Source organism: Melitaea cinxia, chromosome 6, assembly GCF_905220565.1.
Source record: "Melitaea cinxia chromosome 6, ilMelCinx1.1, whole genome shotgun sequence".
Lineage (NCBI taxonomy): Eukaryota > Metazoa > Arthropoda > Insecta > Lepidoptera > Nymphalidae > Melitaea > Melitaea cinxia.
Genome location: NC_059399.1, coordinates 3,949,017 through 3,962,789, shown reverse-complemented (window position 1 = coordinate 3,962,789; position 13,773 = coordinate 3,949,017). Strand labels below are relative to the sequence as shown.

The window sequence follows — 13,773 nt, the reverse complement described above, 5'->3', positions numbered from 1 at the left end:
TTTTTAAAAAAGAGTAACTGCTGCGTTGCTTGCCGGTTCTTCTCTGCAGAATCCGCATTCCGAACCGGAGCTACACTTTTACAAATAATTAAAATTTTAATTTCTAAAATGATTTGAAATAGAAAGTTTTTTAAGCTTGTTTGAATAAAGCTATTTTTCATTATGATCTTGATTTATTTTTCCAATTAAAACTTATTCTTTAATTTTTCAAGGTGACCCAACAACAAGCTGTATCGAAGCCACAGAAGAAAAAGAAAACAAGAATAGCAGCAAATCTACCCTTCCAGATGGACTAAGTACTGGAATTAATGTTGTCAAATATTTTTTTTTTACATTTAATTAAGATTTTAAATGAATTGTACAACAAAAATAAATATATGTATACAAGAATCTACATAACATACAGGATGGATAGGGTTTTCCTTAAAGGGCTCAATACTGTTTTTATTGAATCATTATAAATTTCCTTGATAAAAGTACATAAATGTTATTGATACTGCCAATCCCACTGCTGGGCATAGGTCTCTCTCTACACAGGAGAAGGGTCGGAGCTAACCACGCTTCTCCACTTCAGGTCTTATGTAACATGTAAATGAAACTGACTAAATTAATTAACCTTTCATATGCTGGATCAGTGTCTCTTCTTAAACATAATTCAATTATTCTATACGAGGTGTAATGTGATTTCCTGATGTACTATTTCAATAAGATGGGCGTATTATTTATTACATTATAAATGTTTTACGTACGGTTAACTATTGTCATATACATGTGGCAGCGTTTTAAGTTCGATGCAAAAATACGCCTGTCTTGATTGATAAAGTGTAAGCTTTAAAGTATTATTACACCAGACGCGGTTAAAGGGTTAATTTTTTGGAGTTTAAGTAACATTTTTTGTCATATTATCAGTATATTAAAATCCTTTTTGATTCATTGTTTCTTGTTGTTTGCGATAAAATTTTTTTTCAATATTTTCCTCTTTTATTCTTCTTCGGTATAAGTAGGTAGTGAATTTGGATTATATGTATATACATAGTTGAATTGAATCACCAGTTCAGATATGAAATTTATTAAAAATTATTACCTAAAACTTATTTACTAGTATCTCAATGTTAGATTTACGTAAATTTTGCTAATTTTCATATCTAGAATATTTGATGTTATATTTCTTTCATAATAAAATCGTTCAAGACTAATTGTAAATTTTGTAAATATTAAAAAAGTGATGAAATCTTTTAGATGCTGTGTGAATGTAATTATAATCTGAGTTCCTTGTTACTGATTATTTATTTTTGTAATATATTTTAAAATATTTAGTTAACAACGAAATAGCTTACTAAGTAATAACTTTTATTACTGTATAAAAAAATAAATTTGATCTTAAAAGAGCCAATGAGGGTAGATTTTTGTTTCCTTTGGGTTCTATTTATAAAAGGTGCCTACCATATTATAAAATGTGTTCCTATCTTTATACTGTAATGTAAAAAGTAATGTAAACGACTTGTATTTAACATAATAAATATCGTATTGAACATTTTATAAGTAAATCTGGATGTGTCTTTCGTTATGAGTATTTTCTGTCTTTGGAAATAACTGTCGTTCACATATAGTAATTACTCCGATCTGAATGTAATGATTAAACATATACCCACAACATAAAAATAATATACAAAAGATCCTCATAATAAATAAAATACACATACATAATAATATAATACATACATAATAAGGGATAGCCTTATAATTATCAGTCTACAATGTCTACGTGTATTAGGAATAATTTCGAAAGTAAGTAACGTAAATCGGTGTCCATTCCATGTATTACATATAAATAACTGTTTAGTACATAATGCATGTTAGCGAACTATTTTTGTAGATTGTGTACTATTTTCGACCAACTTTTCTGTGACATTTCTTAGAATTATGTTCAAGTACGAAACGTACGCCGGTACAAATTTTTCTACAGTATAATATACGCTTTAATTAGGTGTAGTTGGTTTTTATTCGTCTAAAAATAACGATGTTTTCTTTTTCAATTTTTAAACATTACAATAAAGTTTGAGAGGTCTGATTCAAAGTACAAACTCTCAATACTAAGAGAAGTGAAAGTTATCCAGTACCGAATTATATAAAAGTAATTACTACAACAAAAATTACTGAATTAATGAAAAAAAAAGTGTATTTGCTTATTCTAAGTACTTAAAAAATGTGATCAGATTAATAATTAAGTTAAATTACGAATCATGAGGCATCTAGAATTTCTAATGTATTGAAATAGGTAAAGGCGGATTTATATTTGACTGTCGTGTCGTGTCGTATCGCATCAGAACAGAATCGGTATCATACATCTTATATGACAACGAATACATTTATGTGTTGTATCATGTGTGGTGATGGCTTCTGATGTGTCGCATCAGAACCGATCCCGATTCGTCAGATTAATGTGAACAGTGTTGTGTTATGACGCATCAGCGTCGCTTGTTTATTTACGTCAATTGTAAAATAACAGTTTATTTAGCACTTAAAAATGGATGATTTAATTGATATTGTACGACAATATAATGTTATTTATAATATAAAACATAAACAATATAATATATAATATATTTGTCTATTGATTGGATAATACCAAAATCTCCTTCTCTTCCTTTCTTTTTTAAAAGAGTTGCGAGCATTAAAAATTGAATATCTTCTTCAAAATCTGAATCAGAATCCGATGACTCATAGAACATTTCAAACGTTTGACCTTTTCTAGAGCTGCAGCTGTATTGATTCAAGATATCATTCTGATGCGTCAGAACACGACATAATAATGTAAACGCTACCCATCACGTCATGACACGACACGACAATCAAATATAAATTCGCCTTTATCATTTTGACAGAATTTGTAATTTTATCTTTTTGCAATAATAAATTAGCTGAAGTTAAACGTAAGCTTAATGACGTGGGTAATAACTTTACAGTAGTTGTTTTAATCCGTTTTATTTTTGTTTGAATGTTGATATTAAATATTCAGTCAGGACTTACAACATTTCAATATGATTGCTTTGTAAATCTTCATATTTGTCTAAAGACAATTCAAAGTAAATAATGTTACATAAGACAAAAATTATGGTTTTCAAATCTGATATTTTACAACTATCGAACATTTTTTTTTTATAAATGTCTACCTTAACAAGTTACAATTAAGAGATGTAACTTATCATAATAATATTATAAAGGAATTGTGATCTATATTGACACGAAAATATATAAATCAGATTGTAACATTTTGTAAGGTTGTAAGTTTTCTTATTGAGATTATTGTGTACATTTATTTTTTTATGCGTTTGACGACAACAAATTCATAATATTTACTGTATGTGTGATTTGCTCGAAACGAAGTTATTATTATTTTCATTATTTTGTTCTCAATAATTCGGAAAATGGATCGCAAGCTTATTGCTGTTTATTTTAAAAATTAGGAGTGTTTTATCTTGGGCGATGAAAAATTATTTTGTAAAAACAATTTTTAATCGAATTATTACTTAATAAAATAAATTTCCCAACCCTTTGAGTATTATTTAATGTGTATTTATTCCCATGTTCTTTGGCACTTTTGCTTCAGCCTGTAATATCCCACTACTGGGCATAGGCCTCTTTCCCCATGTAGGAGAAGGATCAGAGCTTAATCCACCACGCTGCTCCAATGCGGGTTGTCGGATATATTCCCTACTATTAGTAACGATCGCTATCAGGTGTACTTGATAGCAACCGGGACCGACGGCTTAACGTGCTCTCCGAGGCACGGTGGGGAGACCCACAAGGATTGCACAAATACCCAGACCACGGCAAACACCTGTATGGCCAATACAAATGTTTGTCATGTACGGGGATCGAACCCGCAACCGCCAGCGCAACGGGTACAATCCATGGTTGTAACCGTTGCGCCAACGCGGCGTCTCTTTCTATCTAGAGGTAATATACAAAATCGTGCATAAGAGTCAGAGCTGCTTATCCACAAAAACAAAGTTGAAAGGTACTGTGAATTTCGTTATTCTTGGCTAAAAAAAAGATTCAATATACCTTTTTTGCTGTGTATTTCGGCATTTATAATAAGTTAACATCGTGTTTCAGTGTTTTTAACAAGTCTGATAAGAAATACATAAACCATTCAACTAGGCCGAAACCATTTTCTAGAAGGAAGCTGATAGGAGGATTCGGTTGGGCTGCGCGGCTTTTGGCAGGCTTCGTCGAGTCTTCGCTGCGAAGATTCCGCAATGCTTGAAGACAAAAGTCTTCGAGCAATGCGTCCTGCCTGTGTTAACATACGCAGCCGAGACGTGGACACTGACGAAGGGAGTAGTCCACAAACTTAAAGTCGCTCAAGGTGCAGTGGAACGGGCTATGCTTGGGATATCTCTCAAAGATAGGATCAGAAATGAAACTACCGACGAGAGAACGAATGTAACCGACGAGCCCACAGAATTAGCATGTGTGTGTGTGAAGTTCAAAAGTGACAAAGAATTGCCTGTAGCCGGTGCAATACTGACTCCATCTAGTATTTCTCAAATGAAACTGCTGTGTAAGTATATTCTGCATCTTCATAAACACAGCTGTATGTTTTCTAGAGGCAAGACCGTTACATATATTTGAGGCACAACGGCGTAATTGTTGTATTAGTATCAACGCTTCAACTGCGTTCAAAGCAAAGTACGTCAAACTCATGTCCACACATGAAATGATTTTTTTAACGCTTACTCTAACTTTCAAGTAAATTATCTACAATAATGTTTCTTCATTTTGTGACATCGTTAAATGTTTTTTTTTTTTTTTTTAATTAATTCATACCTACTAGTGATATTCTGTGTATTTGCAATAACTCTAATTAAATTTGTTAGGTTAATCCAATTGACTAATTAAGAGTTGACATACAATACAAAGTAGGCAGATAGAAAATATCTACTTTCAATTACGTAATTTTTGAAACATATATATGTATGTAACGTATATGTATGTAAACTGTATCAAGGCCATATTTAAAATAAACATCCCACTCATGTTAAGATGTAAACGATTATACAATTAAGGAAAATACTATAATATAAGTATAATATCTATAAGAGTCGCGATAACATTAATTTTCAAAACCAAACACTTGAAACGTTAGATCATTGTCATCAAAGAGTAGGTACTTCGCCTATTTCTATATAGGAAGTATTTAGCGTTGAATACGCATTGTGGTTCGGTCGGTAGTAAGATTAACACGTGCTAGGATCCTACCTGCAATGCGTGTCGCGATCGTACTCTTTTTTGGGGTTTTTGTATCCGCTTCGAATTTGGATTGGTGGAAAACCGCTCTTATCTACCAAATTTACCCGCGATCATTCAAAGACAGCAATGGTGATGGTATCGGCGATCTTAATGGTTAGTTATATATTATATTAGAGTATATATTTAAAATTATGCAAACATGAGGTAGTATATAATAAATAAAAATAGAAAAAAAAACTATTCAGGTAAGTTTTATTACTCACAAACCTTGAATGGCTAGAAGTGAAATTGTAAGTTAAAAAGGCGGAATGTATACTTAAGTAGATTTCTAACTTAACTCAACTTTCTATTCATAAGTAGGTTATAATTTTGTTGCTCACAAAAAGTCAGTTTTATTATTTTCAGAAGCTATAATAAATGCCTAAACATAAAAAATTGTTTTAACACATTTTTATTACATACTAATACCAGGTACTGTACTACTGCTTATAATAATTTCCAAGTCCTATTACTTTTTAGGCATAACTGAAAAACTTCCGTATCTCAAGGAAACTGGCATTGATGCCGTATGGCTATCCCCAATCTACCTGTCTCCAATGTACGATTTTGGTTATGACATCACGGACTACCGGAAAATCTCTCCTGAGTACGGAACTATGGATGATTTCAAAAGATTACTAAGTGAGGCGAAGAAATTAGGTGAGTAATTTACACAAGAAATAGTAATAGGTATGTAATGACAAAGTAAAACTTCTAATTTGCTTTTTAGATTTGAGAACCATATTTTAAATAAAATTTAAATATGTTGTTTATTTAAATTTTCAAAAAGTTTATGAAATTAAAAAAAAAAATCTAATAAATTGAAATATTTATTATTTAAAAATACTTAGTAATACTGTTTTACGGTAATTGTCTAATCAAGAGGAAAAGTAGCAATAAAACGAATGCTGCCTGTTGTCCAAAAAAACATTATTATACCCATTAACTTAAATGCTTTTTTTTCCTTTTGTATAGTGTAAAAATATTTCCAACTATTTAGCTATTTTAATCATCATAGTTAAAATTGCACACTGACAGTTTTTGTGGTCGATTATCCGCAATCAACTTGTATGATTTGTTCTTCTCGGGCAACCTTCACACTCCGTAGCATCGAAAATTACTCAGTCTTCATATAAAATTATAGAAAACAAGCTAACACTAAAGTTTCGATTATATAAAAATTCAGCGAAAGACGTTTCTAACATAACTATCTTAACAGTTGTAATTAATTGTAAGTTAATAAACTATTAAAAGTTACACGCATGTTTTGATCTACATATGCGTACTTACATCTTTATCCGTTATTCCTTTTATTCAAAACCTAATATTATTTAAAAAAAATTGTATTAATTTAAAGTCAATAACAAAAAATCATCATAAATTATTTATTTTATACAGCCTAGATGAAATAACGATGCTACTAGTTACAAATAAAAAAAAGTTATTACTAAGACTGACGAAATTCAGCCTTTTAAAATTATTTTTATAGGTATTCGCGTTGTACTTGATTACGTCCCCAACCACACAAGCAATGAGAGTGATTGGTTCATCAAATCCGCGAACAGAGAATCTGGCTATGAGGACTATTACGTGTGGGCTGATGGTGTTAAAGACACGGCAACTGGCGACCTCAAACCCCCTAATAATTGGGTAGAGTACTATCTAAAAAATAATTAATAAAACGAGTGTGCTTTAGACCACACGACTGAAGTACAACTTACAAAACGTAACTCTCTCTTCCTATCTTCTTCACTAACTTATATCTCCCTCTCAACTTCCGCTCGCCTCGCCCGATTAGATTTTTCATAACGCTCTCGTCACGCATTCACCAGCTTACTCCCCAAATCAAGTGTCCATAAAGAAGTTTTACTTCAATAAGTAATTTTAATAGTCGTACTCCGAAAGAAATACAATTTTCATATCAAATACTTAGAAATAACATTCGTATGATATTTTTTTAATATTTTGGTATTAATAAAGGTCAGTCAATTTCGTAAAAGCGCCTGGGAATTCAACAACGCACGGGGACAGTATTACTTGCATCAGTTCGTCATCGGTCAGCCAGACCTCAACTACCGCAACAACAAAGTTCAACAAGAAATGAAGGTATTTTGCATTCGATCCATATTGATTTTAAAATTTTAAACAAAACCAAAAATGTGTGAAATTGCAAGAATTTTCTTAAATAAATATGGATTACTTTATTCTTCCGTATCCGTTTAACTTTAGCACACTTTCTGTGAATACCGCTTTAAAAGTTCCAGAGTACTTAAGCTACAAGACTCAAACAAGAATTATAATGATGTAAAAATTTTAGGATGTGCTACGTTTCTGGTTAGATTTAGGAGTGTCTGGTTTCCGAGTGGACGCTATCAACAGATTGTATGAAGTTGATCCAGCAAATTACGGAGGACGCTATCCTGACGAACCTCTCTCAGGTTGTTCCCGATATATTTATTTATTTATTTCCGAAGCAAACAGGGGGATTTATAATGTAAAATAGTTAAATAATGTAACTAAATCAACTTAAATTTACAATTAAAGCAAACAAACAAAATCGTTTCACGTTTGTAATGTAAACAAAGATTGCTAACGACACATAAAATTAACTGACTTTTAATGTTAAATCTGTATAAATTACTTCAAATGAATGTAGGTAATCTATCTTTTGTTGGCAATTATTATAGCTACATATATTTTATTGCTGTTTCTTTTTAACTGACTTCCAAAAAAGGAGGAGGTTCTCAATTCGACTGTATTTTTTTTTTTTATGTATGTTACATCAGAACTTTTGACTGGGTGGAGCGATTTCGACAAATTTTCTTTTAATCGAAAGGTGGTGTGTGCCAATTGGTCCCATTTAAATTTATTTGAGATCTAACAACTACTTTTCGAGCTATATCTAATAATGCGTTTTTACTTGACGCTTTTTTCGTCGACCTACGTTGTATTATACCACATAACTTTCTACTGGATGTACCGATTTTTAAAAATTCTTTTTTTGTTGGAAAGGAGATATTCCAAGTTTAGTACCATGATAAGGAAACCAGGATCTGATGATGGGATCCCAGAGAAATTGATGGAAATTCTTGAAAATCAGCAATAACTTTTTACTGGGTGTACCGATTTTGATAATTCTTTTTTTGTTGAAAAGGGGATATCCCTAGTTTGGTACCATGATAAGGAAACCAGGATCTGATGATGGGATCCCAGAGAAATCGAGGGTACTTCTTGAAAATCCGCAATAACTTTTTACTGGGTGTACCGATTTTAATAATTTTTAATTTAATCGAAAGCTGATGTTTGTCATGTGGTCACATATAAATTTTATTGAGATCTGATAACTACTTTTTGAGTAATCTTTGATAGCGCGCAGTTACTTGACTATTTTTTCGTCGATCTACGTTGTACTACTCGTCGATCTAATTGAAGTCGGTTTTTTTTCGTTTGTGAGCAAACACAATTATTTTAAGTTAAGTTGAGCCGAAGTTTAATTCAACACCAATAGTTTAAAAATATAATACTTATTTTTTTAAATGTTTTAACTCTAGGAATAAATGGTACAGTACCAGACGATTATGATTACCTCAACCACATCTACACTCAGGATTTAAATGAGACGTATGACGTTGTTTACGACTGGAGAGATCTGCTTGACGAATATATTACAAAGCAAGGCGAATACAAAATAATGATGATGGAAGCCTACACTGACTTGAACAAAATGATCCGCTACTACGGCACTAAAACCAGAAACGGGTCCATTCCTTTTAATTTCAGTTTTCTCGGAGAAATTAGTAGTTCTTCTAACGCTCGGGATATCAAAGCTGTTATAGATAAATGGATGACTTCCATGCCTAGTGGAAAGACGGCAAATTGGGTCGTAAGTACATATACCTTAATTAATTAATTATAATTATAATATATATATGTATTTATATGTATGTATGCATGTACGTGGGTATATATGTATATATGTCAGTATGTATGTATGTATGTATGTATATGTTTAATTATTTGAATAGTTGTAACTTGCACACCTATGCTGACGCTAGACTATTTCGTTGCCTCGAAGAGATCGCTTTTTAGCAATAAGGCCACCTTTGTACCTAATAAATATATTGTTAATATTTTTCTTTCTTTGCTATGTATCATTTCTGTTTTTGGTGTACGATAAAGTGTATTATTATTAGTATTATACCTACTGTTTATATTAAGCTGGCTTAAAGAATTTGTGCTGTAAGTCAATTTGAAACATTTCCTGGTGGAAATCCAACAGAGAAATACTGCCAATATTTTGGTCACCATTTAACACGGACTTAATCTACATTTCAATTATTTATATGTCATCAGTTTTTTTTTAAGGTTTGATGTTGTATTTTATTGTTCTTCTTTAGAATGGTAATCACGATCAAAGTCGATTGGCCAGTCGTCTAGGAGTCGATCGCGTTGACGCTATGAACATGCTAGCTCTCATTTTGCCCGGTATAGCAATCACCTATCAGGTAATCACAATTCTATCGATAGAACCTCTTTAATCTTGACTCGCACCTTTTCTATATATCTGTCTTAAACAATAAAAATATCGAATAAAATTTCAAAGGACTCTCAAAGTTATTTTTGATCAAAACCTAAATTATCTTTGATATTTTTTAAATTATGACTTGAACATCCGGTAGGTACTTAATTTTATAAAATACAAATTCCGAAAAGTGGTGCACTTGTGGAAAGATCTGAATTTGCTGACGTCGGCGTCGTTTGCTAGATTTACCTCTTGGTACAGCTCTCGTCATTTAACTATTAACTAATATTCTAGGGCGAAGAAATCGGCATGACAGATGGATACGTCAGCTGGGAAGATACGAAGGATCCCCAAGCGTGCAATACTGACGATTCTGTAAATTACTACAAGAAATCACGTGATCCGAGCCGCACGCCCTACCATTGGGATAGTTCGACCAACGCCGGATTTTCTACCATTACCGGGGCAACATGGCTTCCGGTCGCCGAAAATTATAATACTTTGAACTTGGCGCAGCAGATGAATAATCCCAAGAGTCATTACCAAGTAAAAAATGAATTTATCTGTGCCCAAATAAGAAAAAGAATAACAATCTTTTGTTGAATTATGTAGAAGTATAGCTTATTGCCACTCTTAGTCTCTTATTTAAATACAAATAAGTATCGATAAGATATAGATTTCTAAAGCATGATGTTTTATAGCCTAACTTAGTAGAAATAATATTAGTTTGTAGTATTGTTAGGTGTATAACTAATAAGATCGTACACAGAAAATTTGTCATTATTTGCAGTTCTATAAAGACGTCGTTCAAGTCAGAAAAAACGCCGCCATGAAAGAGGGAGACTTAGATACGAGAGCTTTGTCTGAATCTATCTTAGTCGTCACCAGGTTAATGAACTTACTAAAGTATTTTAGCAGCGGTCACAGCACTGGCTGTTGCGCTGACGGTCGCGGGTTCGATCCCGCATGCGACAGACGTTTGTATTGGCTATATAGACGTTCGTCGTAGGCTGGGCGTTTGTGCTTGTGTATTGTGTTTCTGGACCCTCAACACAGGAGAAAATCCTACTGGGGACCGTTGAGTGTGAAGCGTTTATTTATTTATTTATTATTTATTTTATTAGTAAATTATGTTTTTAGTTACAATATTCTTAAAAAAACTTACTTAGCTTTTATTAAGATAGTAGAATAATTGTACACACTCAGACCTTTATGACATTTTTTTTTTCAAATATATTCGCGTTTGTGTTGGTTTAAAATGAAGGTGAACTTGCAGGTTACTTCCTGATTCCCCTGGAGTCCTAGGTGTTGTGAACTTGTCAGGCAAGGCTCAGGACCTCGATCTTACGTCACTGCACTTATTACCTGACAATTTGAAAGTGGTCGCGTCTGGAGTTAACTGCACTACTGAGAAAGGGTATGTTTTAAAAATAAAACCTCTCACACTTAATCTCTCTCTCACTGATGGGTATCAGTAGTACCCTGTGTTGAAGGAAACCCTGTGTTGGGTGTACCATAGGCCAATGAGAAACATCATTAACTAAATTAACTAATTATTGCCTAATCCAGATTCTTTTCTTTCAGCACCACTTTGAAAAAGAACAATGTGCCAATATCTGGATACTGTGCCCTTCTTTTAGAATCCAACGGCTGTCGACAACTACAGCCTTACTTTGTCTTGTACATTGTCTTATACTTATTATCGCGATTTATTTAATGTTCCCGCTTAAGTAGAAAATGTCAATGTATTTGTAATAAAAATTATTAAATAACTATATGTATTTTTAATTTACATAATAGTTTATTTCAAGATTATATAATTTCGTTCATTATTGAAATAAAACTTATACATGCAAAAAAATATTTTATTTATTTATATGTACATTTTTTACATTACAGTAATAATAACTATAGATTAGTAAACTAGAACCTTCAGATATGAGTTATAGGCCATAGGGACATGGCTAAACCAAGTAACAGCGATGAGTCACTATTTTCTTCACACAGACTAAAGTGAACACATACTTTTCACAAGTTTGAAATTACAAATACAAGAGTCAACCTTATGATGTTATTGTTTTATGTTCTAAAGAATTTTGTTTTTTATTTCTTATGTGAGCTTTATTATTAGTGAAAATATTTAGCAAGTTATAGACTTTCTAGAAAAAATAATTTCTTATATACACTAATTCATACTTATGAAACTACATTTAGTTGCTAAAGCAAAATATGTTGAAGGAAAATCATAAATTGGTTAATCTGTAGCAGATCTCAGAAGTCCATAGCACCTTCCAAAAAGCAAAGGCAATCAACCTTATTAATTATTACATCGAGGTCTTTCTTATTTATAGTTTTTCTTTTGTGCTGCACTGTGTACGCGTAAGTTTCTTTCGCAATTGTCTCCAAGAACATTTCCTGTAAGATATTATTAAACTGAGTCATATGTTAATTGTATATGGTTCGATATAAAAAAAGGAAAAATAAGTTCAATGTTGTTTTTATTACGCTTTACTTCTTACTACTAGATACTAAGACTAATAACGAGAAAAACATATTGAAATAAAGGAGAATATCATTTAACATGTTAAGATAATATTTTAGTGTTTAAAAACTTTACATTCTTATAATTTAAAAGCAAAGTAGTATTAAATATCAAATTAAAATTGTAAATACAAATAAACTGATGATTACCGTTGCTTTTGTAACTAAAAACACCGCTTCAGCGTTTACTACACTGACGTCTGGATCCATTTTCATAATATTTTTGATTCGCCCAATAGGAAGCTTTGTTGAACGGACAATTTCTACTTTATTTACGGTTGGCGTCTTTTTCTCTGAGATAATTGAATTTTCAGAATTCACGACCTCCGAATCTTGGATGATACTTTGTTCAGAATCAGCAACCTCTGCAGATTGAAGATCATTTTCAATTAAGTCATCGCTGTCTTCGAATAAATCAGATGTATTATCTACATCTGTCTGATCTTCTTCAGACATTGCTATTTAAAAATTGTTATAACCAAGTTATAACTAAAATTGGATTTTTAAAATAATATTTCACTTATTGGCGCCTACATTTAACTTCAAGTTGACAATGACAATCATAAGTGACAAATGACAAGAGGCGTACGACAACACAGCAACAGGTTATAGTAAAAATTAAAGGGATCTTTCATCTTTGAGTCAGATAAAAAGTGCGTTTTAGTCTCAATACATTTAAAGACTTCAAAATATAGCGCAAAAGGAGTGAATGTCGTCATATTTTGATATAAACAATTATTAATGAAAGCGTTACTTTCTCTTTTCGATATGTAGAATTAACTGACATTCTATTCATAATATGTTAGTATTGTACCATGCTTTTATATCTCAAATGCTCCAATGTATGATTGAAATTAGTAGGTAATTCAGATTAAATAAGTACTATTACTATTTTTAAGTTCGTAAATATTAAATTCCTACATTTTTATTTACCTACTAGGAAGGTGATAAATGGAGTAACTATATATATATATATATATATACAGGGTTACAGGAAAAGTCGACCTAGATCCGTTAAGGGCGTGTAGTACACACCATTTCTGAATGATTTCACTATGGAACCCCCCATCCTAAACTTAACCGTTTTCGAGATATTCGAGTTTTAATTTTTTTTATGAAAATGCCCAATTTTTCGGCTATTGAACTGAATATTTTGAATTTTTTTGACTCTTATGATTATTTTTTTGGTTTTTTACATGAAGAATAAGATGCTTAATGACCTCAATGACTAAAATTGCACGTAAGTTTACTAAATAGGTCGTTGTAGACGATCGAAACTTAAGAAAATAAGTACAAATTATAAAAAAATATTTTTCTTTTCTGGATATCTCAAAAAGTTATTATGGCACTTGCTCTGCAGATGTGCTTAAAAACATCTACATTTTATCAGCTATCCAACGAGGTATAACACTCTA

General features: G+C 31.8%; 3 protein-coding genes across 3 annotated transcripts in view; 2 read left to right on the top strand and 1 right to left on the bottom strand.

The window, feature by feature from the left end:
- LOC123654203 (5'-3' exoribonuclease 1) overlaps positions 1-479 on the top strand; it is a 34,612-nt gene extending 34,133 nt beyond the window's left edge. The window contains exon 32 of the mRNA XM_045590121.1: positions 213-479. Within this exon, the coding sequence (XP_045446077.1) occupies positions 213-296 (84 nt within the window). The 3' untranslated portion in view covers positions 297-479. The remainder of the gene's footprint in view (positions 1-212) is intronic.
- Positions 480-5,225: 4,746 nt separating this feature from the next.
- LOC123654204 (maltase A1-like) lies at positions 5,226-11,609 on the top strand. Its single transcript, XM_045590123.1, has 11 exons — positions 5,226-5,409; positions 5,776-5,955; positions 6,785-6,945; positions 7,276-7,401; positions 7,613-7,733; positions 8,847-9,178; positions 9,693-9,800; positions 10,112-10,363; positions 10,608-10,705; positions 11,094-11,234; positions 11,402-11,609. The coding sequence occupies exons 1-11, from the start codon at positions 5,271-5,273 to the stop codon at positions 11,532-11,534; spliced, it is 1,791 nt and encodes a 596-aa protein (XP_045446079.1). The 5' UTR covers positions 5,226-5,270; the 3' UTR covers positions 11,535-11,609.
- Positions 11,610-11,668: 59 nt separating this feature from the next.
- LOC123654205 (DNA polymerase epsilon subunit 4) lies at positions 11,669-12,930 on the bottom strand. Its single transcript, XM_045590124.1, has 2 exons — positions 12,509-12,930; positions 11,669-12,232 (listed from the first exon to the last, which is right to left on the bottom strand). The coding sequence occupies exons 1-2, from the start codon at positions 12,812-12,814 to the stop codon at positions 12,089-12,091; spliced, it is 450 nt and encodes a 149-aa protein (XP_045446080.1). The 5' UTR covers positions 12,815-12,930; the 3' UTR covers positions 11,669-12,088.
- Positions 12,931-13,773: the final 843 nt, after the last annotated feature.

Excerpts from the sequence above, each read along its gene's own strand:
- LOC123654204 (XM_045590123.1), top strand. The coding sequence starts at position 5,271 with ATGCGTGTCGCGATCGTACTCTTTTTTGGGGTTTTTGTATCCGCTTCG. Across the intron at positions 5,410-5,775 it reads TGGTATCGGCGATCTTAATG|GCATAACTGAAAAACTTCCG; the intron begins GTTAGTTATATA and ends ATTACTTTTTAG. Across the intron at positions 5,956-6,784 it reads AAGTGAGGCGAAGAAATTAG|GTATTCGCGTTGTACTTGAT; the intron begins GTGAGTAATTTA and ends TTATTTTTATAG.
- LOC123654205 (XM_045590124.1), bottom strand. The coding sequence starts at position 12,814 with ATGTCTGAAGAAGATCAGACAGATGTAGATAATACATCTGATTTATTC. Across the intron at positions 12,233-12,508 it reads TTTTAGTTACAAAAGCAACG|GAAATGTTCTTGGAGACAAT; the intron begins GTAATCATCAGT and ends AATATCTTACAG.